At 36.4% G+C, this 23,595-nt stretch overlaps 1 protein-coding gene and 1 pseudogene across 2 annotated transcripts; both read left to right on the top strand.

Annotated features, from left to right (window-relative positions):
- The window catches only part of LOC113160807, a 62,386-nt pseudogene extending 61,803 nt beyond the window's left edge, over positions 1-583 (top strand).
- A 12,033-nt stretch (positions 584-12,616) lies between these two features.
- LOC113160806 lies at positions 12,617-20,380 on the top strand. Of its 2 annotated transcripts, none has more exons than XM_026358241.1 (6): positions 12,617-12,847; positions 18,775-19,095; positions 19,274-19,531; positions 19,629-19,829; positions 19,950-20,057; positions 20,168-20,380. In XM_026358241.1, the coding sequence occupies exons 1-6, from the start codon at positions 12,796-12,798 to the stop codon at positions 20,356-20,358; spliced, it is 1,131 nt and encodes a 376-aa protein (XP_026214026.1). In that variant the 5' UTR covers positions 12,617-12,795; the 3' UTR covers positions 20,359-20,380. The 2 variants fall into 2 exon arrangements, with proteins under 2 accessions (XP_026214026.1, XP_026214027.1); XM_026358242.1 differs by having other exon boundaries at positions 12,621-12,847; positions 20,171-20,380.
- Positions 20,381-23,595: the final 3,215 nt, after the last annotated feature.

The following is a 23,595-nucleotide window of genomic DNA, read 5'->3' as shown; positions in this document are numbered from 1 at the left end:
TTCTATTCTGCAGAAGAAAACAATGAGCTGGAAGTAACTTATGCAGACGTCAGGATCATGCAGCAACAGAGGAGACAGGTGCAGCAGAGGGCAGAGGTCAATGTGGAGTACGGCCAGGTCAAGTTTTCACCTCGACCCCAGCAGAGTGTTGAACCAACAGCAGATGACTGTGTGTACACCCAAGTCTGTAGAGACAGATGAGTCTGTTAGTGTGTTAGGTGCGTGAGTTACCTGGGCACAAGTCACCCAGTCTAGTCAAGTTTTTGTTGGTTGTTTAATATTTAAAAATAAATATAAAAATAATTTCATATTTTTTTAGTTTCTGTATTTTGCATCTTTACACGGTGGCATTTTTTGTTATTCATTCTAATTTATAACATGTTTACTTTTATATCATCATTAAAACACTGGGGCTTTGTCATGAGGTTGATACAGATCATACAAACATTAACAATGACTTCAAAATGTATTTCCTCTAAAATGAATTGCATATACGAACAATACTCTAGGACATGTCACTTTTGGTAAGTCATGCCTGTTTGCATGTAATTTAACTACTGTAGGGAGTAAAATGTATCTAAAAATGTTTCTATTAAACAAATGTAAACTAATTAGTGGAAGGTCAGAGTTTTTTTTAATTATCTATGTATAAGACTGTATGTATTATGTATTACCTATAAAAACATCTATATATCATAAAATACATTTTAGATGACTTTTATAGACCAAAAGTAAAATTACAGAGAAATGTCTTCTCACTCACAAGTTGCTGTAAGCAAGAATTGTTTCCACTATGTAATCACTTCTGCTTTTTTGGAGGTGCCAGCTGTCTTTCAAAAGTGATGAATCCGTTAAGACAAATATTAATCTTACATTCACATAGGAAAAGACAGAACAAATGATTTATGTGGAATAATTTATGTATAATATCCAGATTATATACAATATTTTTATAACTAATGAAACTATATCACATAATTCTGAGTTGCTTCAGCAATTTGAACCTGTTATACAGACACACTCTGGGACTTTATGTTTTCTTTTAGAGCGGCAGAGGAGGAACATTTTTTATTGTGTTAACTTTTCTCCTTTATAACGAGCTAAACGACTGTGGTGTCAAATAGCTAATTGGCTAATTGCGCATAGTTTAAGAGAAAAAGGGGCTTTTTTTAGTCAGAGAGCGTGAGAAGTGTTTATCTTTTAACACCATCAAGTTGTGTTTTCTATATTTAGGTAAATGCATTTCCTGTGTCTTTATGGATTTCACTTTAATATGTGCCTGACTGATCAGAAATATAGATGTAACTTTTTAGTCTGCTCAAGAAAGATCGCAAAGTGAATGTTACCTTAACAAAGTGCTGCTGTTTTATAATCAAAAAATCAAATATAAGCCAACAACAGTAAACTGTATAATTTCATAATTTAATCAAGTTTCCAGTGGAGGGAGACAGAGTCTGTTGAGAGGACAGAGAAGAATCAGGGTTTTGCCTGCAGGACTTCTCTTTGTACTGTCTCACTGTGTATGACCTGGATTACTCCCTGACCTTGGATATTAGTCTGTTGGATTTAGTGTTTCAACTGCCTCGGTACTTAACCCTTGACTTTATTAGCAGACTGTTTATTGGACTTTGGATTTCACCATCATCATAATTTGTGTTAGGATTTGGACAGTCTCTCATTGTACATCTGCAAACTTTTATTACTCTCCTGGACTCATTCCCGTGTTGCCAACCTCCATTCTCGGCACTCACTGTCTCCATCTGCTCCACGTGCTCTCCGTTGTTCGGTCATCTTGGCCGTGACATCATACCACCTCTTCCTGTCAACAACCACTTCTAGTTCACACCCAGACTCTCACACTCACCCCACGCCGTCTCCTCCCGACAAGTTCCCTGCAGTACTCACTGAATTTTTCCCTTGTGCTTTTGTTGTAAATAAAACCTTTAAAACTTTTTCCTGTATCTGTGTTATCTCTGGCAATGGAGTCCTTCCTCAGAGTCTTGACAGAATCAATGGATGTTTTTATACAACTGTAATTATAACTTGTAGGTAAAATCACATAAATGATAACAAAGTTAATTATACACTTTTGTTTAAATGTGATTATTTCAGTTTTCCTAACTGTGCTTCTTTAAACAAAGCTGTGAAAACTTAAATCATCATCTTCATCAGGTGTGACATTTCCCTCTACTGGTTTATAGATGTATTTAGTTGTTTATACAATAGATAATTCTGTATTATTAAATCTATTAGAAATTAGTGCTCATTGAATATTAATAATATTTCCAAAACATCTGCCTTTCGAAGTATTCAGTATAAAATCCACTAGTTCATTGCTTTAGGTGTAATTTCAGAAGTCATTTAATATTTAGGACATTTGCTTTTAATCAAGTTTCCAGTGGAGGGAGAGAAGAATCAGCTGGTGATCAGAAAATAAGTCATGAGTTTGTGAGACTACTGTGAAAAAACAGCTCAATGCAAAGGCGCCAACATAATTTTGCGCTGTGTGTGTGTTTTCATTGCAACTCATGATGTTAAAATTGATGGTTGAACAGGTCTAATATGCTCTGGTAATACTATATCTGTAGGTTAACATGGAAAATAAAATATTGTAAATCATCTCTGCAATATTACTGTTATTCATATTAAAAGACAAAGGAATTTGCTTAACAACATTTTAGTGGACTTTAATGTCACAGAATGCAATTACAGGTAATTAACTATTTATTTCTTAGAGTTGACATGTTTGTCTAAAAAGCCACCTAATGGCATTAAATTCAACATTATTGTCCATTATGTTTGTTCATAGGTTTCATCAAATTTTACTGTCTAAACAAGAATTTAAAATACAGTTTTATGTTCAACCCAGTCTCACCTCACAACGTACAAATAACACTTCACTTCACACATTCATAAAGAATTCAATATGTAGACTTGTTTTTTTTTTGTTTAGGGTGAGACTGAGTTACATTTTATACATGTTTAACATGCAGCAGGTTATGAGCAGTTTTAGTATTTAGTAGTAGTAGTGAGGACAAGTCTGGCTGTGACTCGTTTGTTATTTTACATTAAGAGACAATAAATATAAACCACAACGTATGATTTGCTTATTTTGTCAAAGAAAATTCGAATGAAGAAATGACAGGTCTTGTTTTTACTTGTAAGTAGCAAGATGTGTCTTTCTAAATGTGTCTTAACATTAGAACATACAAAGACGTCTTGTTAGTTGTTAGTCTCAAAACTAAGAATGTTTCTGACTCTCTCACTCACTTCATCATTATCCTGATGGCCATCCACTTGTAAACTAAAAGTATATCAAACTAAAAATAGGTAAATATACTCTCTGTTTACTTTTTATGTGTTTATCAGACATATGCTAAAAAAAACTTGTCTTGCATCTCTGCCTGTCTCTCTGACATCTCTGCCTGGATGAGAGAAAGACACCTTCAACTTAACATTCCCAAGACTGAAGTCCTATTCTTTCCTGTCAGACCTTTGACACAACACAACATCAGCATTAATATTGGATCTGCGGTGATTGTCCCCACCAAGACGGAGGGGATCTGGAGACTGGAGGTCATCATTGATGACCAGCTGACCTTCACGGAACACATTTCTAGGTCGTGTAGATATGTAGATATGCCCTCCACAACATCAGAAAGATCAGACCCTACCTGACGGAGTACACAACCCAACTCATTGTACAGGCGTTGATCATATCTCGTCTTGACAACTGCAATGCACTGCTGATGGGGTTACCGGCATCCACCACCAAACCACTACAGATGATCCAAAATGCAGCAGCACGCCTCATTTTCAATCAACCAAAAAGGTCTAATGTCACACCGCTCTTCAGATCTTTGCATTGGCTTCCTGTGGCTGCAAGGATCAAGTTCAAAGCTCTGTCTCTTGCCTGCAGAGTGGTCAACTCCACAGCTCCATCTTATTTCAATTCAATCATTAAGGTCTACATCCCCTCCCGTTCACTGCGCTCAACCAGGGAACATCATCTGGTGGTACCAGCACCACACAGTAGACACCAAGGAAAACTGTTCAGCTCAGATGTTGGAATGAGCTGCCTATCTCTGCACGCTCAGCCACCTCACTTGCAATATTTTAAAAAACTGCTGAAAACAGAACTCTTCTGCATCTTCCTCTGCACTTAAAAACATTGCATGCAACATGCAACAACAACAACAAAAAAACACTTTTCTGCTCTTTTGTACTCACATCTCTTGAAACAAAAACACTTCTTTGTTAGCACTTTGCTTTGATGTTGTTTCTACTTGACTTAGATTTTGCCTTGTTCCTCACTTGTAAGTCACTTTGGATAAAAGTGTAAATGACCACAAAGGTAGTGTCACTCACTCGTTGTGGGTCAATTGAAGCAGACTCGCCCCAGACCATGTGTGCCGAGCACTGAGATTTACGGCAGACTCACTGCCTTCATGTTTCTTCAAGTTGAATGTAAGTTTGGATGTTACTGTAACGTTTATTATGATGTTGTTTTATTTAACGTTATTTGGTAATGTGTAAACACTTTACAAATCATAGTTGAGCTTCTCTTACCTCACTTACATGCATTTGCTATTTTTAGCTCAGATGCCGTGTGTGCTAAGATCGAAGACTTCAACACAGTTTCCAATTATTTCACCCTTGGTAAGCGGAGCGAGGTCATTTTGACTCATTGTGTCAGTGAACAAAAGTTTTAGTTAACCAGAAATGTTTACATTGGTTGTAGTATTTGTTCTTTGGGAAACGAAATATTTTCACATGCTTATGCAGCAGTGCACATAAGTCATTTTTTGTGTGCATTACCTTGTTTTATTCAGAATTTACGTTCTGTATTTATGTGTAGACCTGTGTGTTACTGTGATATATGTGAGTTAATTTGCACTTTGTTAAATGTGACTGACCACTAAGCAGCAACTCTGTTCATTTTTAGTTTTCACGGTGCTTGAAGGATGCTCAAGTGTTGCTGGTCAAACTTCTGTGGATGACACCAGCAAATAAACTCACTGCACCCGTTAGAGACTCTCCTGTGAATTTCTTTTGATACCAAGGGCAGCTACAAAAAGCGTCTGCTAAATGACTAAATGTAAATGAAAATGTAATGCAATTTAAATATACTTGGTGTACACTGACAAGAATACAGAAAAGTCAAAGAATATTTGGCCTATACTCGTACGAATACCTCTTTATTGCTTCTTACAATACTTAAAACTAAAAGTAAACTAAAAGTATATTTACAAGTTTATTAAGTGTATTGCAAAGTATATTTTTAATGCCAATTTAGTCCCAAGAAGTACTGAATAAGTAAACATAATTAAACTACAAGTGCATTACCATTAGTAATTAGTCTACTTAGTACTTGAAGTGTACTTAAGAAAAATATACTTAAACAAGTCTTAAGTTAACGTGAAGAAATAAACTGTCAGTATAGTTTTTTTAGTAAGTTAAAGGGGAAGTGAAGTTGATGCCACTTCCTTTTCTCCTCTCTGCTCACAAAACATGAACACCACAACGTTGTGCTTGGTCAAAGTTTTCACACATTCTCCACTGATGCTGATCAATGTAAGAACATGTTTCAAACTGTTCAGAGCAGGATACACATGATTCATTTTGGGTGAAGTTGAGAAGTTTGTCTGTAATTTGCAGACTGAGTCAACAGAGGCTGAACAGTGAGGAGACATGGAAGCTGTGTTTGGACTGATGGTGGTGGTGCTACTGGGAGTCTCTCATGGTGAGACGTTCAATTATTATCACATCACAATTTTTTTCAGTACTTGATTTAATATTTAGAAAACATCTTTTGCAGCAACAAAGTATATATATTTTTTAAATCTATCTTTAAGGATCAGTTAAACACTACATTATATTTAATTTCACATGATTTTACGCTTACACCTATACATATGTAATACATTTGTAATTGAATTCATTTTAACCTAGAAACATAAACCATGATACACAAAAAACAAAAAACATTCAGGTAAATGGTCTTTATTCTGATACTGTGCTGCACAGTTCAGTTAATCTTTTAATAGTATTTTTTGTGACAAAATGAGTCCAAAATATAATGATTGTGAGTTGTAAATCTATTAACTAAATTAACAAACTGACATGGAAGATTGTGTCACAGTTTGACTTGTTATAACAGGTAAAGTGTTCAATCATATTAACATAATGAACAGGAGTTGTGTTCCAGTCAAAGAGCTGTGTAATTCTCATCTGCATAACAGGAAATTTTCTATTTTTATAATGTAATCTGAGAAAGATGCAGTTGTTTCTCTTTACTTGCCAGTTGAGCCTTGAAATACTGTACTTATGTTTTACAACAAAACATTTAAAAGAGTAATGCATCTTTATCAATTATAAAAAACAAATAGTCATTATTTCATAACACCTAGATAAATAAGATTTGTGTGCCCTACACCTACACTAATGTATAAAACATTTCCATAGTCATTGTGGTAAATGAAATGATTATCACTAAACTGTGATATTTATGATTTAGTTTAATCTCCAGGTATAGAAACCTACTGTGATGGCAGACAGAATGGAGCTGAGTGTTATGGAGCTTTGGGAGGAACTCTGGTTCTTCAGCTGATGGACGATGCTGAAAAAGTTAATTATTTCAACTGGATAAAGAATCAATCAAATGTACTTACATGGAGAAGTAGTAATAGTGTGATTATTCTTCCAGACAACAGATTCTTTTTTTACTCCCAGTAATGGAACATTAAGGATGAATAATCTGAGAAGGAATGATGGTGGTGAATATAACCTCTCATACACAGGTCATACACAGTTGAGTCACTCCAAAAGACGACAGAAAAAGTAGGTCGAATAGGCTTAATTCAGACAACAGGAGACGGTCTGAGGGCATACACAGTGAGCATGTCTGATAGAGAGGAAGGCAAATGGAAGAAAGGGAAGAAATCAGGTTAGGGAAATACTGGAGGTTCAGGCAGAGGCAGGGTTCATTACAGATGAGCAGTCCAAAGATAAATGCTGGATAGTATTATATTGTCAATACAAGTCAATATGAGACTATCTGGCAATGTAGAAGATAAACGGACCTGCTTATAAAGGGAGAGAGAGACACAGGTGCAGGCAATGGGTAATCAAACAGGTCACGTGACAGGAAGGAGAAAAAAGGCCAAAAAAAGGAATCAGGGACAGACAGACATTCTGCGTCTGTCCTGTTTTGTATTATTGTTATTATAACTGCAAAAAAATGACCAAGTTTTAATATCAAAAGTCATATGTGTGTTTCCTCGAGCTCCTGTGTCCTCTGTCCTGCTGGACTCTGAGTATCTGTTTGAGGAAGAGATGATGGTTTCCTGCTCCTCTGAGGGAGGGGACAGTCCTCAATACAACTGGACTCTGGATGGACGCACACTGACAGATGCTGAACTCCTCTCTGGAAATACTGAGACTAACATCATCACTCTGAAACAACACGTCTCAGGACATCTGGTCTGCTCAGTCACAAATAAAGTCAGTCACGTCTCCAGTAGTAAGAGATTATGTACCTGTGGTGAGTGACAACATGAATCAATCAACACACTGGACATGTTGATGCTCTTGATCACAGTCACTCTGTACATGATGGTTGATCTGTATCTTTCCCTCAGGCTTCATATTCATTGACTGCACCTTGTCTGATGGTACACACATATCAACGTGTGTGTTTGAAGCTAATAACACACTGTGTATTGAACCTCCAACTTCTACTGCCATCGGTAAGTAGACTGAAATCAGAGTGTCCAGTACTGTCAAACCCACCACGAATATCACATCCTCCTCTCAAACTCAGACTTCAGTTCTGTGCTACAGTAAGAAAACTAACTTTTCATTCGTCTCCACACAAACCTAACTTTTAATGTGAGCTGTGTTTCTTTGTGTTTTACACCCACAACTACAGGTGATAAGAAAAATGAAATTTAAGTGTCTCTTCAAACTACTGTATTTTCCGCACTATAAGGCGCACCGCATTATAAGGCGCACCTTATTGGATCTTATTGTACAGATTGGCTGCTCTTCCTACGGTAGGCGTATCGTATCTCTTCCTGTTGTCGATGCTGACTCGCTTTTCAGTTGCTCTGTTTGACTCCAGCGGCCACAGTCAAGTGTATTCCTGGGGCCAGAGCGGGCGACGTCGAGTCCTATTTAAAACTCCTGTGTAAGGATAAACGTAAATATAGTAAGATAATAATTCACACAGGAGTTAATGACGCCCGATTACGCCAATCGGAAGTCACTAAAATTAATGTTGAACTGGTGTGTAACTTTGCCAAAACGATGTCGGACTCCGTAGTTTTCTCTGGGCCCCTTCCCAATCTGACCAGTGACGACATGTTTAGCCGCATGGCGTCATTCAACCGCTGGCTGTCTAAGTGGTGTCCCTCTAACAACGTGGGCTACATAGACAATTGGAAAACGTTTTGGAGAAAACCTGGGCTGATTAGAAGAGACGGCATCCATCCCACTTTAGATGGTGCGTCTCAATTCTCTAGGAATATGGCAGAGTTTATTAGACGGCCTAAACCCTGACATGTCAGAGTGGAGCCCAGGACGCAGAGACGCAGTCTTACACACCTCTCTGCAGCTTCCTTACAGCCGTCACCCCCCCAAAACTACCATAACCTTATAGAGACAGAGTCTAAATCCCTGTTAGTAAATGATTTGATAATTGACCATCAAATAGACTTATTCTGTCTTACTGAAACCTGGCTGCAGCAGGATGAATATGTCTCTCTGAATGAGTCAACCCCCTCAAGTCATGTTAATTATCATGTTCCTAGAAGCACAGGTCGGGGTGGAGGAGTAGCAGCAATCTTCCACTCAAGTTTGTTAATCAGCCCCAGACCTAAACATAGTTTTAATTCATTTGAGAGCCTCACTCTTAGCCTCTCTGATCCTAACAGGAAAAATCAAAAACCAGTCCTGTTTGTTATTGTGTACCGTCCTCCTGTCCCTTACTCTGAGTTTTTAACTGAATTCTCAGAGTTTCTATCTGATTTAGTTCTTAGTGCAGATAAAGTCATTATAGTGGGTGACTTTAATATCCATGTAGATGTTGATGATAACTGCCTCAACACTGCATTTAATTCACTATTAGACTCCATTGGTTTTACCTAAAATGTAAATAAACCCACTCACTGTTTTAATCACACCCTTGATCTTATTCTGACATACGGTGTGGAAGTTGATCAGTTAATAGTTTTTCCCCAAAACCCTCTTTTATCTGACCATTTCTTAATTACATTTGAATTTACAGTACCAGACTTTACTAAACCTACAGATAAGATTCTCTACAGTAGATGTTTATGTGAAAATGCTGTTGACAAATTTCAGGAACTGATTCCATCTTTTATTTCAGAGCCATGTACCAACACAGAGGAAGGCAGTTATTTCAACGTTACTCCAGCACAAGTGGACTATCTTGTTAATAGTACTGCTGCTTCACTCGGAACAATACTACTGTTGCTCCTCTGAAAAAGAAACTAGTGAGTCAGAGGAAGTTAACTCCATGGTACAATTCACAAATCCGTAGCTTAAAGCAGTAATCACGTAAGTTGGAAAGGAGGTGGCGTTCCACCAATTTAGATGAATCTTGCCTAGCCTGGAAAGATAGTTTAATAATATATAAAAAAGCCCTGCGTAAAGCTAGAACTTCATATTACTCCTCTTTAATAGAGGCAAATAAGAACAACCCTAGGTTTCTTTTCAGCACTGTAGCCAGGCTGACAAAGAGTCATATCTCTGTTGAGCCTAGTATTCCCTCAACTATCAGCAGCAATGACTTCATGAATTTCTTTACAAATAAAATCATAACTATTAGAGAAAAAATTGATCAGATCCTCCCTGCATATAGCATGGATTGTACAACAACTCTAGATCCACGCTCGTACTTAGACTGCTTCCTCCCCATAGATCATTCTGAATTAATTTCAGTAATTCATTCCTCTAAACCATCAACATGTCTCTTAGACCTCATCCCGACTAGACTCCTCAAGGATGTCTTACCTTTGATCAGCACCTCCATATTAGATCAGATCAATCTGTCTTTACAAATAGGCTACGTACCACAGGCTTTTAAGGTTGCTGTAGTCAAGCCCCTACTCAAAAAGCCTACTCTGGACTCAGGGGTCTTAGCGAATTATAGACCAATATCCAATCTGCCCTTTATCTCTAAAATCCTTGAAAAGATAGTTTCTAAGCAATTGTACGACCACCTGCGTAGCAATAACTTGTATGAAGATTTCCAGTCAGGATTTAGAGTACATCATAGTACAGAAACAGCACTGGTAAAGGTCACTAATGATCTTCTATTAGCATCAGACAATGGTCTACTCTCTATACTCGTCATGTTAGATCTTAGTGCTGCATTCGACACTATAGATCACAACATTTTATTACACAGACTGGAACATGTCATTGGAATCAAAGGAACAGCACTAGAGTGGTTTAAATCGTATCTATCGGATAGATTTCAGTTTGTACACGCTAATGATGAGTCTTCCATGCACAGCAAAGTCAGCTATGGAGTTCCACAGGGATCTGTGCTTGGACCGATTCTTTTCACTTTATATATGTCCCCTTTAGGCGATATTATTAGGAAACACTCTATAAATTTCCATTGTTATGCAGATGATACCCAGCTATATTTATCTATGAAACCAGGAGAAACTAATCAATAAGTCAAACTTCAAGAATGCTTAAAAGACATAAAGACTTGGATGTCCTCCAATTTCCTTCTCCTAAATCCAGACAAGACAGAGGTTATACTGTTTGGGCCTAAAAATCTCAGAGACACTATGTCTAAACACATTCTCACCATTGATGACTTAGTTCTGGCCTCAAGTAATACTGTAAGAAACCTCTGAGTTATCTTTGATCAGGATATCTCCTTCACTTCATACATCAAAGAAATCTCTAGAACTACCTTTTTTCACCTAAGAAACATTGCTAAAATAAGGAGTATCCTGTCCCAAAGTGATGCTGAAAAACTAGTCCATGCATTTGTTACTTCCAGACTGGACTATTGTAATTCATTATTAATGGGGTGTCCCAATAACTCATTAAAGAGCCTCCAGTTAATCCAAAATGCTGCAGCCAGAGTTCTGACTGGAATCAGCAAGAGAGATCATATTTCTCCAACGTTAGCTTCTCTCCATTGGCTCCCTGTTAAATCCAGAATTGAATTTAAAATTCTTCTCCTAACTTATAAATCCCTTAATAATCAGGCTCCATCTTATCTTAAAGACCTCATAGTTCCATATCTGCCAAGCAGAACTCTCTGTTCTCAGACTGCAGGTTTACTTGTGGTTCCTAGAGTTTCCAAATGTAGAATGGGAGGCAGAGCCTTTAGCTATCAAGCCCCTCTCCTGTGGAACCAGCTCCCAGTTCAGGTTCGGGAGGCAGACACCCTCTCTACATTTAAGACTAGACTTAAAACTTTCCTTTTTTATAAAGCTTATAGTTAGAGATGGATCAGGTGACTCTGAACCATCTCTTAGTTATGCTGATATAGCTTAATCTGCTGGGGGACCTCTACTGATAAACTGAGCTCCTCTCCTCTCTCCTTTCTCCTGTATCAATGCAAATGCCACCATTGCATGTCATTAACTTTGTGTCTTCTCTCTCTTTTAGTTGTGTTTCCTCCTCTCTGTCTCCCTCTCTCTGTACTTTTCTGCAGGTATCCTCGGCCTGGAGCTGTACATCTCCAGAATCCAGTTCATCTGCCCAATGTTCTTGATGCTTGTTGTTGTCTTATTGCCTGCTGTTCTTTTCTCTCTTCTCTTTCCACTCACCCCAACCGGTCGAGGCAGATGGCCGCCCACTATGAGCCTGGTTCTGCTGGAGGTTTTTTCCTCTAAAAGGGAGTTTTTCCTCTCCACTGTTGCCTAAAGCTTGCTCAATTGTGATTGTTGGGTTTTCTCTATTATTTTTTGTATAAATATTTTCTGTAAGGTCTTAAACCTTACACTGTAAAGTGCCTTGAGATAACTTCTGTTGTAAATTGGCGCTATACAAATAAAATTGAATTGAATTGAACTGAATTGAATCTTAACACTGGAACATACAAAGACGACTTAGACACGTTGGGTGTCAGTCTCAAATTTTATTTCAATATAGAAGTAGAATGTTTCTGACTCTCTCACTTTATCATGAACACGATGGAAGTAAGCAGTTAATATGTGTTTACAAAATTAAGTAATACTTCCAGCAGGTTAACTATGATATAGAGTTTTTTTCTTTTTAGTAAAGCATGGTCTCAGTCGTCATACACTATTCCAAAGTGTAATTTGAAATGGACTAGTAGTTCAACTCTGGTACTAAACTAAAAGTATATATACCAGTTTGGTTGAAGTATACTTCAAAGTATATTTTCATGCCCATTTAGTCCCAAGAAGTCCCATAATTAAACTACAAGTGTATTACCATTAGTAATTAGTTTACTTAGTACTTGAAGTATACTTAGGAAATATACTTAAACAAGTCTTAAGTTTACATGAAGAAATAAACTGTCAGTATAGTTTTTTAGTAAACTAAAGGAGAAGTGAAGTTGATGCCACTTCCTTTTCTCCTCTCTGTTCACAAAACATGAACACCACAACGTTCTGCTTGGTCAAAGTTTTCACACATTCTCCACTGATGCTGATTGCTGCAAGAACGCGTTTCAGACTGTTCAGAGCAGGATACACATGTTTCTCTTTGGGTGAAATTAAGAAGTTTGTCTGAAATTTGCAGACTGAATCAACAGAGGCTGAACAGTGACGAGACATGGAAGCTGTGTTTGGACTGATGGTGGTGGTGCTACTGGGAGTCTCTCATGGTGAGACGTTCAATTATTATCACATGACACATTTTCAAAACTTGATTCAATATCTGAACAACATGTTTTGCAGCAATAACAAAGTAATATTAATAATAATAATAATATATTATATATTTTTTGAAAAATACGACTTTAAGTATCAATGGAACACTACATTATATTTAAGTTTACTTGAATATACAGTTACAGACAATACAACAATTATAACAGATGAATCCATTAAATACTGTTTTCAGATTTGGGATGTTTAGCTATACATGTTTAATTAAATTCCCTTTAACCTAAAATGTAAACCATAATATACACATAAAACATTTATACTTTTATGTTTTAAAAGTGAACAATTAACAGAGTTGTGCATCTTTGTCAAAAAAAATTGTATCAATTATTAAAAATCAAAAAAACAACTCATTATTTCCTAACACAGATAAGTAAGATGTGTGTCTGTCCTGCACTTTAATATACAACATTGTCATAGTCATTGTGGCAAATGGAATGATTATCACTAAACTGTGATATTTATGATTTAGTTTTAAGCTTTTTTCTTTTAATCTCCAGGTATTGAAACCTACTGTGATGGCAGAAAGAACGGAACTCAGTGTTATGGAGCTTTGGGAGGAACTCTGGTTCTTCAGCTGATGGACGATGCTGCAGAATATAATAGTTTCAACTGGCTGAAGAATCAATCAAATTTACTTAGATGGAGAAGTAGTAATAGTGCGATTATTCTTCCAGACAACAGATTCTTTTTTACTCCCAGTAATGGAACATTAAGGATGAATAATCTGAGAAGGAATGATGGTGGTGAATATACCCTCTCAATTATCAGTGAAAATGGAGAAAGATCAGCTCAGCGGACTCTACATTTGTTCATTCAAGGTAAATAACTTTTTTTAAAACTGGTGAAGAAATTATAATATTTAAAGACCACAGGGTTGGATCAGACTCCATTACCAGAGACCACACGGATGCAAGAACGAGTTTTGAGAGTTTATTACAATTATTGTAAAAATGATAATGTGAGGGGTTCTTGCCGGATACCAGCTGGAAGGAGATGACGTCATGTATGTATGGTGGTCTAAGAGGAGACAGAGTTAAGCTTAAGGTTCAGACTGCGTTGTTGAATTGATGCAACTTTCTATTCAATTTGTGTCTCCAGGTCCAAAAGTCAACAACGATCAGCGAATCGTTTATTTAGAGAACGTGTGTTCATCTGTGCACCACGTATGAACTCTCCTTGACAGAAAAGACAGTAGCTCCCGGTTTTTTTGTTGATAGCTTGCTAGCATAATTCCCTTTCTACTTTCCTTTTCTTAGGTCCGCTCATCTTTACAGAAGAGCTGAGGCAGCAAAAAGTAAACGTGGAGAACCCGGAACCTCAGTAAAGTCAATATATCTAGAGTGCGCCATCTAGTGGGAGCATATTGAAATCGCAGGGGGAAAAAAAACATTTACAAAAGTTTATGTATTTAATTTTTTCAAGGTGAAGTTTTTCAATAAAAAAGTTTAACAGGCCACATGTGGCCCCCGGGCCTTAGTTTGCCCATTCCTTCTCTAGACAAATCCAAAATCCAATTAACCAGCGCATTGATACGGTCAAAGGTCAAAGGCGATAGAAAAAGCAGATCCAATAGGCTTAATTCAGAGAACAGAAAACTGTCCGAGGGCATACACAGTGAGGTCCAAACACAGGGACAGTAGGGAAACTGGAAACAGGAGCAGGTCTGATAGAGAGAAAGGCAATAGCATAAAAGGGAACAAATCAGGTCAGAGGAAGACACTCACGGTACTGGAGGTTCAGGCAGAGACAGGGTTCGTTACAGATGAGCAGTCTGAAGATAAATGCTGGACAGTGTTGCTTTCATGTCAATGTGAGACTATCTGGTAACGTAGAAGACAAATGGACCTGCTTATAAAGGGAGGGAGAGACACAGGTGCAGGCAATGGGTAATCAAACAGGTCACGTGACAGGAGGGAGAAAAAAGGCCAAAAAAGGGATTCAGGGACAGACAGACATTCTGTATCTGTCCTGTTTTGTATTATCATTATTATAACTGCAAAAAAATCAACAAGATTCTGTTTTAATATCAAAAGTCATATGTTTGTTTCCTCCAGCTCCTGTGTCCTCTGTCCTGCTGGACTCTGAGTGTCTGTCTGAGGGAGAGATGATGGTTTCCTGCTCCTCTGAGGGAGGGGACAGTCCTCAGTACATCTGGACTCTGGATGGACGCACACTGACAGATGCTGAACTCCTCTCTGGAAATACTGAGACTGACATCATCACTCTGAAACAACACGTCTCAGGACATCTGGTCTGCTCAGTCAGAAATAAAGTCAGTCACGTCTCCAGTAGTAAGAGATTATGTACCTGTGGTGAGTGACAACATGAATCAATCAACACACTGGACATTGTTGATGCTCTTGATTACAGTCACTCTGTACATGATGGTTGATCTGTATCTTTCCCTCAGGCTTCATATTCATTAACTGCACCTTGTCTGATGGTACACTCATATCAACGTGCGTGTTTGCAGCTAATAAGACACTGTTTATTGAACCTCCAATTTCCACTATCAAGGGTAAGTAGACTGAAATCAAAGTGTCCAGTACTTTCAAACCCACCACTAATATCACATCCTCCAGTCAAACTCTGACTTCAGTCCTGTGCTACAGTAAGAAAACTAACTTTTCATTTGTCTCCACACAAACCTACTTTTAATGTGTTTCTTTGTGTGTTACACTCATGACTACAGGTGATAAAAGAATGACATTTTAGTGTCTCTTCAAACTAACTCTGATGCAGTGACTTTGTTTATGTCCTGTTCCCTTTTTATTTGTCCCTGTTCAAACATCTGTAATGTACCATGTGACTTTTATTATTGGAATCAGGATGTGGCTGCTTCCTTAGGTGACTTACTGTAAAATACATGAAAACTACCAAATGACTCTGCTGTCACAGACCAATTGTGATGTGACTTTTCTGTGTCTTTATCTAAACAGATTCTTTACTGATCATATGTAGTTTGAAAGCTGCTGTTGTGATCATTTTGGTAATTGGGATCACCATCTACTTTGCTTGGAAGAAAAAGAAATCCAAGATAGCTGAAGGTTCTGCTGATCCAAGAACCATGGATCATCCAGAGAACTCTGTTCTGATGGTTCGAATGTGAAGTTCTGCATCTGAACTTTAACTTGATCTGAAATCAGCAGATTTATATTTAGTGTTAAATCTCATCTTTGTTGTATATGAAAGAACATTAGAGTCATAATTCTTTGTATTCTTCACGAAACAACTTCTGCTTAGTTGTTTACAGCTTTGTGTTTCACTGTGAATTCATCATTTCCTTGTTAACAGCTGTTATATTTTACTTATTTCTATATAAACATTAAAAGTCTATTAGCAGTGAACTTATTTTGATGCTATCTGGAAACTGTTCTACTACAGTTTGTTGCTGTCTATTCAAAACAATTTACTTCCAAATATGGTGATTTTATATTCTAGTTCAATCCATTAAAGCAAATGATGAACTGTTTCTTTTTGGGTTGAGAACACAATTCTTCTACTGTTTAAAATATAGCTCATTTAAATACACAATATGATCTGAAACAGCTTTTATATTTGTAACTGTTATTGATTTAGAAAGTATTAATATTTGCTTTAGTGTGTTTTAATCAATGTAATTTTATCTGACTGTAATTATAAGCTGTAGTTATATTTACACAGATGATTACAAAATTATGTGAATCATTATTTTGTTCTACTATGATTTGTCTGTTTTTCTCTCATTGTAACAAACAAAAAAGATGTAAAAACTTTAATAATCAGTTTCAGTAGATGTGAGGTTTCTGTCTACTTGTTTATATGAATGTAATGTTGCTTATACAGTAGATAATTCTGTATTATTAAACATGTTGTAGTCAAAGATCATTAAAATAACATTTAGATGTCACAGCTTTGAAAATATTTTTTAAAACAAGCTGCCTTTCAAGGTATTTAGTATAAAATCCACCAGTTTATTGCTTTAGGTGTAATGAAGTCATTTAATATTTTAGGCCATTTGCTTTTAATCAAGTTTCCAGTGGAGGGAGACAGAGTCTGTTGAGATGACAGAGAAGAATCAGCTTGTGAACATAGATTATTATAAATATCATGAGTCTTAGAGCACAGTGAGAAAGCAGCTCAGTATGAAGGTGCATACATACTGTGTCACTGGATGTGTGTTTCCATTACAATAAACCTTGTAACATCAGGATTGATGGTTGAACAGGTCTAAAATGATCCATTTCAAATGTAGCTGGTAGGTGTGAAGATAATCCAGACACTTGTTTGAGACTTATAAACAATAAATTAACCAACATTGTACAAACATTTTTTGTCCCCAAATCTTTGTTTAATGGTAAAATTTTATTTTTGTTCATATGCCTTTTTTTTTCTCTGTGTAGCACTTTGAGATGCCTCTTTAGATATAATGTACTATATACAGTAAATACATTACATCACTTATTTTAGGAGAGATCAAATGGTGTTTTTTTTTGTTTAGCTTACTGACATATTTATCAGCTAAAAGACAAAACTATAATTTTTTCAACAGTTACTACACATTAAGACATTACAAGTATGAGCCATGATGTATGATATGCTTATTTTGTCACAGTGGATTAGATGGAGAGATGACAGCTCATGTAGTATCACATAGGTTTAGTCTGATTTTATTATGGAGATGTGAACTTTTTAAACATTTGAACATAGATGTGCTAGAAATTCCAGCTGTTTGTCTCAAATCCTCTTTAAGCATAGAGGAAGAGTGTTTCTGTTTCTTCCACTCAGTCCATCATGAACACCATGATCCTCTACGGGTAAACTAAAGGGGAAGTGAGGCTGATGCCACTTCCTTTTCTCCTCTCCGCTCACAAAACATGAACACAGCAACACTGTGCTTGGTCAAAGTTTTCACACATTCTCCACTGAGGCTGATCGCTGTAGGAACACGTTTCAGACTGTTCAAAGCAGGATACACATGTTTCTCTTTGGGTGAAGTTGAGAAGTTTGTCTGAAATTTGCAGACTGAGTCAACAGAGGCTGAACAGTGAGGAGACATGGAAGCTGTGTTTGGACTGATGGTGGTGGTGCTACTCAGAGTCTCTCACGGTGAGACGATCAATTATTATCACATGACACTTTTTCTTGATTTAGTATTTGAACATGTTTTGCAGTAACAACAAAGTATACATTTTTTTTAAATCTGACTTTAAGGAACAATTGAACACTACATTATATTTATTTTCACATGAATATACACTTACACTTATACATATGTAATACATGTGTTATTGAATTCCCTTTAACCTACAAACATAAAACACAAAAACATTTAGGTAAATGATCTTTATACTGATACTGTGCTGCTCAGTTCAGTCTTGTGCATCTTTTTGTAGAATTTATTTGTGACAAAATAAGTAAAAAAAATAATGATAGTGAGTGGTAACTTTACTAACTAAATTAACAAAGTGACATGAAAGATTGTTTCACAGTTTGACTTGGTATTAACAGGTAAAGTGTTCAATCATATTAACATAATAAACAGGGGCTGTTTTCCAGACAAAGACCAATAAGACAAATAACAGGAAATATTTATTTTTATAATATAATCTGAGAAAGATGCAGTTGGAGCAAACTCACTTTTGTTTTGGAATAAAATTTCCAACACTTAACAGAGTTGTGCATCTGCAAAATAATTGTATCAATAAAAAAAAACCAAAAAAAAAAAAAAAAAAAACGAATTATTTCTTAACACCTAGATAAGTAAGTTGTGTTTGTGTCCTGCACTTAAATACATAAAACATTGCCACAGTCATTCTGGTAAATGAAATGTTTATCACTGAACTGTAAAATTTCTGATCTACTTTTTTCTGTTAATCTCCAGGTATTGAAACCTACTGTGATGGCAGAAAGAACGGAGCTCAGTGTTATGGAGCTTTGGGAGGAACTCTGGTTCTTCAGCTGATGGACGATGCTGCAGAATATAATAGTTTCAACTGGATGAAGAATCAATTAAATTTACTTAGATGGAGAAGTAGTAATAGTGTGATTGCTCCTTCAGACAACAGATTCTTTTTTACTCCCAGTAATGGAACATTAAGGATGAATAATCTGAGCAGGAATGATGGTGGTGAATATAACCTCTCAATCATCAATGAAAATGGAGAACAAGCAGCTCGTCAGACTCTACATTTGTTCATTCAAGGTAAATAACTTTTTTAAAACTGGTGGAGAAAATATAATATTTATAGACCACATACATTACACATCTCATATTGTACATGCACGTTTGTATTCTGTGTCTGCCCTGTTTGTTATTATTATTATAACTGAGAAGAACAAGATTCTGTTATAATATCAAGTCATATGTGTGTTTCCTCCAGCTCCTGTGTCCTCTGTCCTGCTGGACTCTGAGTGTCTGTCTGAGGGAGAGATGAGGGTTTCCTGCTCCTCTGAGGGAGGGGACAGTCCTCAATACAACTGGACTCTGGATGGACGCACACTGACAGATGCTGAACTCCTCTCTGGAAATAATGTGACTAACATCATCACTCTGAAGCAACACGTCTCAGGACATCTGGTCTGCTCAGTCAGAAATAATGTCAGTCACGTCTCCAGTAGTAAGAGATTATGTACCTGTGGTGAGTGACAACATGAATCAATCAACACACTGGACATGTTGATGCTCTTGATCACAATCACTCTGTACATGATGGTTGATCTGTATCTTTCCCTCAGGCTTCATATTCATTAACTGCATCTTGTCCAATGGTACACACATATCAACCTGTGTGTTTGAAGCTAATAACACCCTGTGTATTGAACCTACACCTCCTCCTACCAAGGGTAAGGAGACTGAAATCATAGTGTCCAGTACTGTCAAACCCACCACTAATATCACATCCTCCAGTCAAACCCATGATCATATCACATGGGACAGTAAGTGAAAACTAACAAAATAAAACTAACTTTCCACTTATCTTTCGTCTTCACACAAACAGTTGTGATGTTTGCTGTTTTAACAAGTTGTGTTTTTCTTGTCCTTTGTTACTTGAGTAGGAATACTACCAATAGTGGGTGGTGTACTCTCAGCATTAGTAATTCTTTTAGTGGTCGGTGTGGCTGTCATGTGTGCTCACACAAAAAAGAAAAACAACAAACCCAAAGGTAAAAAAACAACAACTTTCCTTTTTCCTGGCACACTGCCGCCTTTATCATCATTGTCAAGTTATATAGATTTAAAATAAGTGTCTGAGCCACTTCTTTCTACTATTCTGCAGAAGAAAACAATGAGCTGGAAGTAACCTATGCAGACGTCAGGATCATGCAGCAACAGAGGAGACAGGTGCAGCAGAGGGCAGAGGTCGATGTGGAGTACGGCCAGGTCAAGTTTTCACCTCGACCCCAGCAGAGTATTGTACCAACAGCAGATGACTGTGTGTACACCCAAGTCCGTAGAGACAGATGAGTCTGTTAGTGTGTTAGGTGTGAGACTTGGGCGCAAATTACCCAGTCTAGTCAAGTTTGTGTTGGTTATTTAATATTTAAAAATAAATATGAAACTAATTTCATATTTTTTTACTTTCTGTACTTTGCATCTTTACATGGTGGCATTTTTTATTTTTCATTCTAATTTATAGCATGTTTACGTTTATATCAGCATTAAAACACTGGGTCTTTGTCATGAGGTTGATACAGATCATAACAAAGATTAACAATGACTTCATAATTTATTTTCTCTAAATTGAATTGCATATATGAACAATACTCTAGGACATGTCACTTTTGGTAAGTCATGCCTGTTTGCATGTAATTTAACTATGCTACTGTAAAGTAGTGAAATGTATCTAAAAATGTTTCTATTAAACAAATGTAAAATATTTAGTGCAAGGTCACAGTATTTTAATTATGTATGTATAAGACTGTATGTATTATGTATTACCTAGAAAAACGTCTATATATCATAAAATGAATTTTATTCATTCAATTAGATGACTTTTATAGCCCAAAAGTAAAATTACAGAGAAATGTCTTCTCACTCAGGAAGTTGCTGTAAGCAAGAATTGTTTCCACTATGTAATCACTTCTGCTTTTTCTGAGGTGCCAGCTTTCAGTCTTTCAAAAGTGATTAATCAGTTAAGACAAAGCTTAATCTTACATTCACATAGGAATAAACAGAACAAATTAGTTAATGTGGAATCATTTATGTATAATATCCAGCAACTGTGGTGTCAAATGGCTAATTGGCAGATTACGCATAGTTTAAGAGAAAAAGGGGCTTTTTTTTAGTCTCAGAGCGTGAGAAGTGTTTATCTTTTAACACCATCAAGTCGTGTTTTCTATATTTAGATAAATGCATTTCCGTTGTCTTTATGGATTTCACTTTAATATGTGCCTGACTGATCAGAAATATAGATGTAACTTTTTAGTCTGCTCAAGAAAGATCGCAGTTAGTTACAGTATTTGGAACAAAGTGAATGTTACCTTAACAAAGTGCTGCTGTTTTATAATCAAATAATCAAATATAAGTCAACAACAGTAAACTGTATCATTTCATAATTTAAAACTCATACACTATGCAGATGAAAGAAAGAGATGAGGCTGAGCCCATTATTAAACAGGATGTACAAAAGGTTGACATGCAAGTTGATTACCACAATCTACCAGCTTTGAACCTTTGCATAAGTTAATAATTGTATTAGCATTATTCTCTGCCCGTTTATCAAATAAAACAGCACAATATTGTATTTTAACTCATTTGATTTTTCAGTCAGATGTTGCAGAATTTCATTTATAGGTATTAAATTAGCCTGCTGCAGTTTGGTCTAACTTCAACTTTGTGTATTTCAGTTCTGCTCGTCTTCTTCTTCTTCTTCTTCATCACAACTTGCAGTGTTTTAAACTTTGTGATTTTTTATTAAAGGAAGAAACATTCATATGAGCTTTTAAATTTTAATGAACTTTTGTGTTTTGTATTCAAGGTGACATCTTGTGATTTGACTCTTTTACTCTGGGTTTAATTAAAGACAGAGGTTATGTGTTTGGTTTGGTTTGATAGTTTAGGGTTAAAGGTTGATAGCCATCCACTACCATTCAGCTGATTCATTGTGCCATAAAAAAGCAGTTTATGGTTCACAACAGTTGTAATTTCCTTAAACAACCACCTGAGATACTTCCTCAGTTGAACTTTCTTGTTGAAACACGGGTGAACGTCTGACTGACATAATCTACCAAGCAAATAATTGACAAGAGGAGAAATGTTATAAATCTGCTCTAGCAACCCACTACTTTTGCCATTTGATCTGTCAGTTGTTCTGTTTAAAAACTGTAGCTACACATTGTTCAGTATCATGTCTGTTGTGCACATGACAGGAAGAGATTAGACTGTCGCTGCTGAACTCTTGAAAGATTCAGTTGAACTACAATTAAACATTTATTTTTCATCATAAAATGCATCTGTTTTTACTATTGTCGTGACACATTCATGTGATGTTACCTTGCCATGCCAAAGCCATTAAACCATAAAACCAGGGCTTTTGAATTCTGCCAGTTCTTCAGTCCTGAGTTTGTCAGACTTTGATTCAACAGATTAAACGTTTAAAGACTTTTTCAGCATCTCTTTGTGTGATTGTTTAGAGATGTGGTGTTGAAAGATTAGTGAAAGTTTACCTCATTAAAATAAGGTTTGAGACATTGTTAAAATTATAGACAATTCACAAAATATAGATCATTTCAGATGTATTGATGTAAGTCAATCTGTGGAAATATTTCAGTAGATTGTGGTGCACTAGAAAGAAACAGTGGTTCCAACAGATACAGCTGGTTTTTGAGGTCGGCACTGACAAACAGAAAAAATAACCTTGCAACCTTGCTGTTAAATTTACATTGCAACATTTAGTTCCTCTTTTTGAATGTGTTTAAAAAAAAAAAGAACATTATGTACAACACTCTCTTACACGTATTGTATAAAGTAGTATACTAGTATAAACACACTTCTTTGTACAACTTCGTACATAAGAACAGCATTTCATACATCCTACACATACAGTAGGTCTCAAAGAGGGAAAAAACATTCAGTGTCTGTTTTTAGCGGTTACAATGACTGTTCGTCATGTGGTTAAACTATCTGCAGCTATTTTTTCAGGATGTGTCTAAACACCGTCTGAACATTTTATTCTGTGTCATTTTTAAACATGTTTGCTCAGACACACACACACACACACACACACACACACACACCATATATATTTTATGTATGGGCCACCTAACAAATGATGAACTATGATGCTGCTCTCCTTCGACGTGACTACTGAAGAATTACCTTCTCATCTAGATGGAGCTGCCTATTTGCTCAGCTTTTTCCTAAATGTTGTGCTTTTTAATATACTTTACATATTTCCTGTATTTTATAGTTGTATTTTAATAAAGAGACTAAGAAATAAACATATGCATGTTCATAATAGCACTGTCAATAAAAAAAATCTAACAGTGGCCTGAGACTTTTGCACAGTACTCCTTCTATTATACAGTATATAGAGCTGCCTTCCTCTTCCTTTATAAAAACCATTGGGTTTTATTTTGGAATGACCTATCCTCACGATATCTCCTACAGAGAGACTGTTAAAGCCTATTTGACCTTTGGCATGACCTTTTAGTGAGTGTCTCAATTTCCCATTCATTTCAACATTAGAAAAGAGAAGAATGA

This window comes from Anabas testudineus, chromosome 10 (genome assembly GCF_900324465.2).
Source record: "Anabas testudineus chromosome 10, fAnaTes1.2, whole genome shotgun sequence".
NCBI classification, from domain to species: domain Eukaryota; kingdom Metazoa; phylum Chordata; class Actinopteri; order Anabantiformes; family Anabantidae; genus Anabas; species Anabas testudineus.
Note: the sequence above shows the minus strand (reverse complement) of the source record. Positions and strands in the feature narration are given on the sequence as shown.

Excerpts from the sequence above, each read along its gene's own strand:
- LOC113160806 (XM_026358241.1), top strand. The coding sequence starts at position 12,796 with ATGGAAGCTGTGTTTGGACTGATGGTGGTGGTGCTACTGGGAGTCTCT. Across the intron at positions 12,848-18,774 it reads GCTACTGGGAGTCTCTCATG|GTATTGAAACCTACTGTGAT; the intron begins GTGAGACGTTCA and ends GTTAATCTCCAG. Across the intron at positions 20,058-20,167 it reads GAAAAACAACAAACCCAAAG|CAGAAGAAAACAATGAGCTG; the intron begins GTAAAAAAACAA and ends TCTACTATTCTG.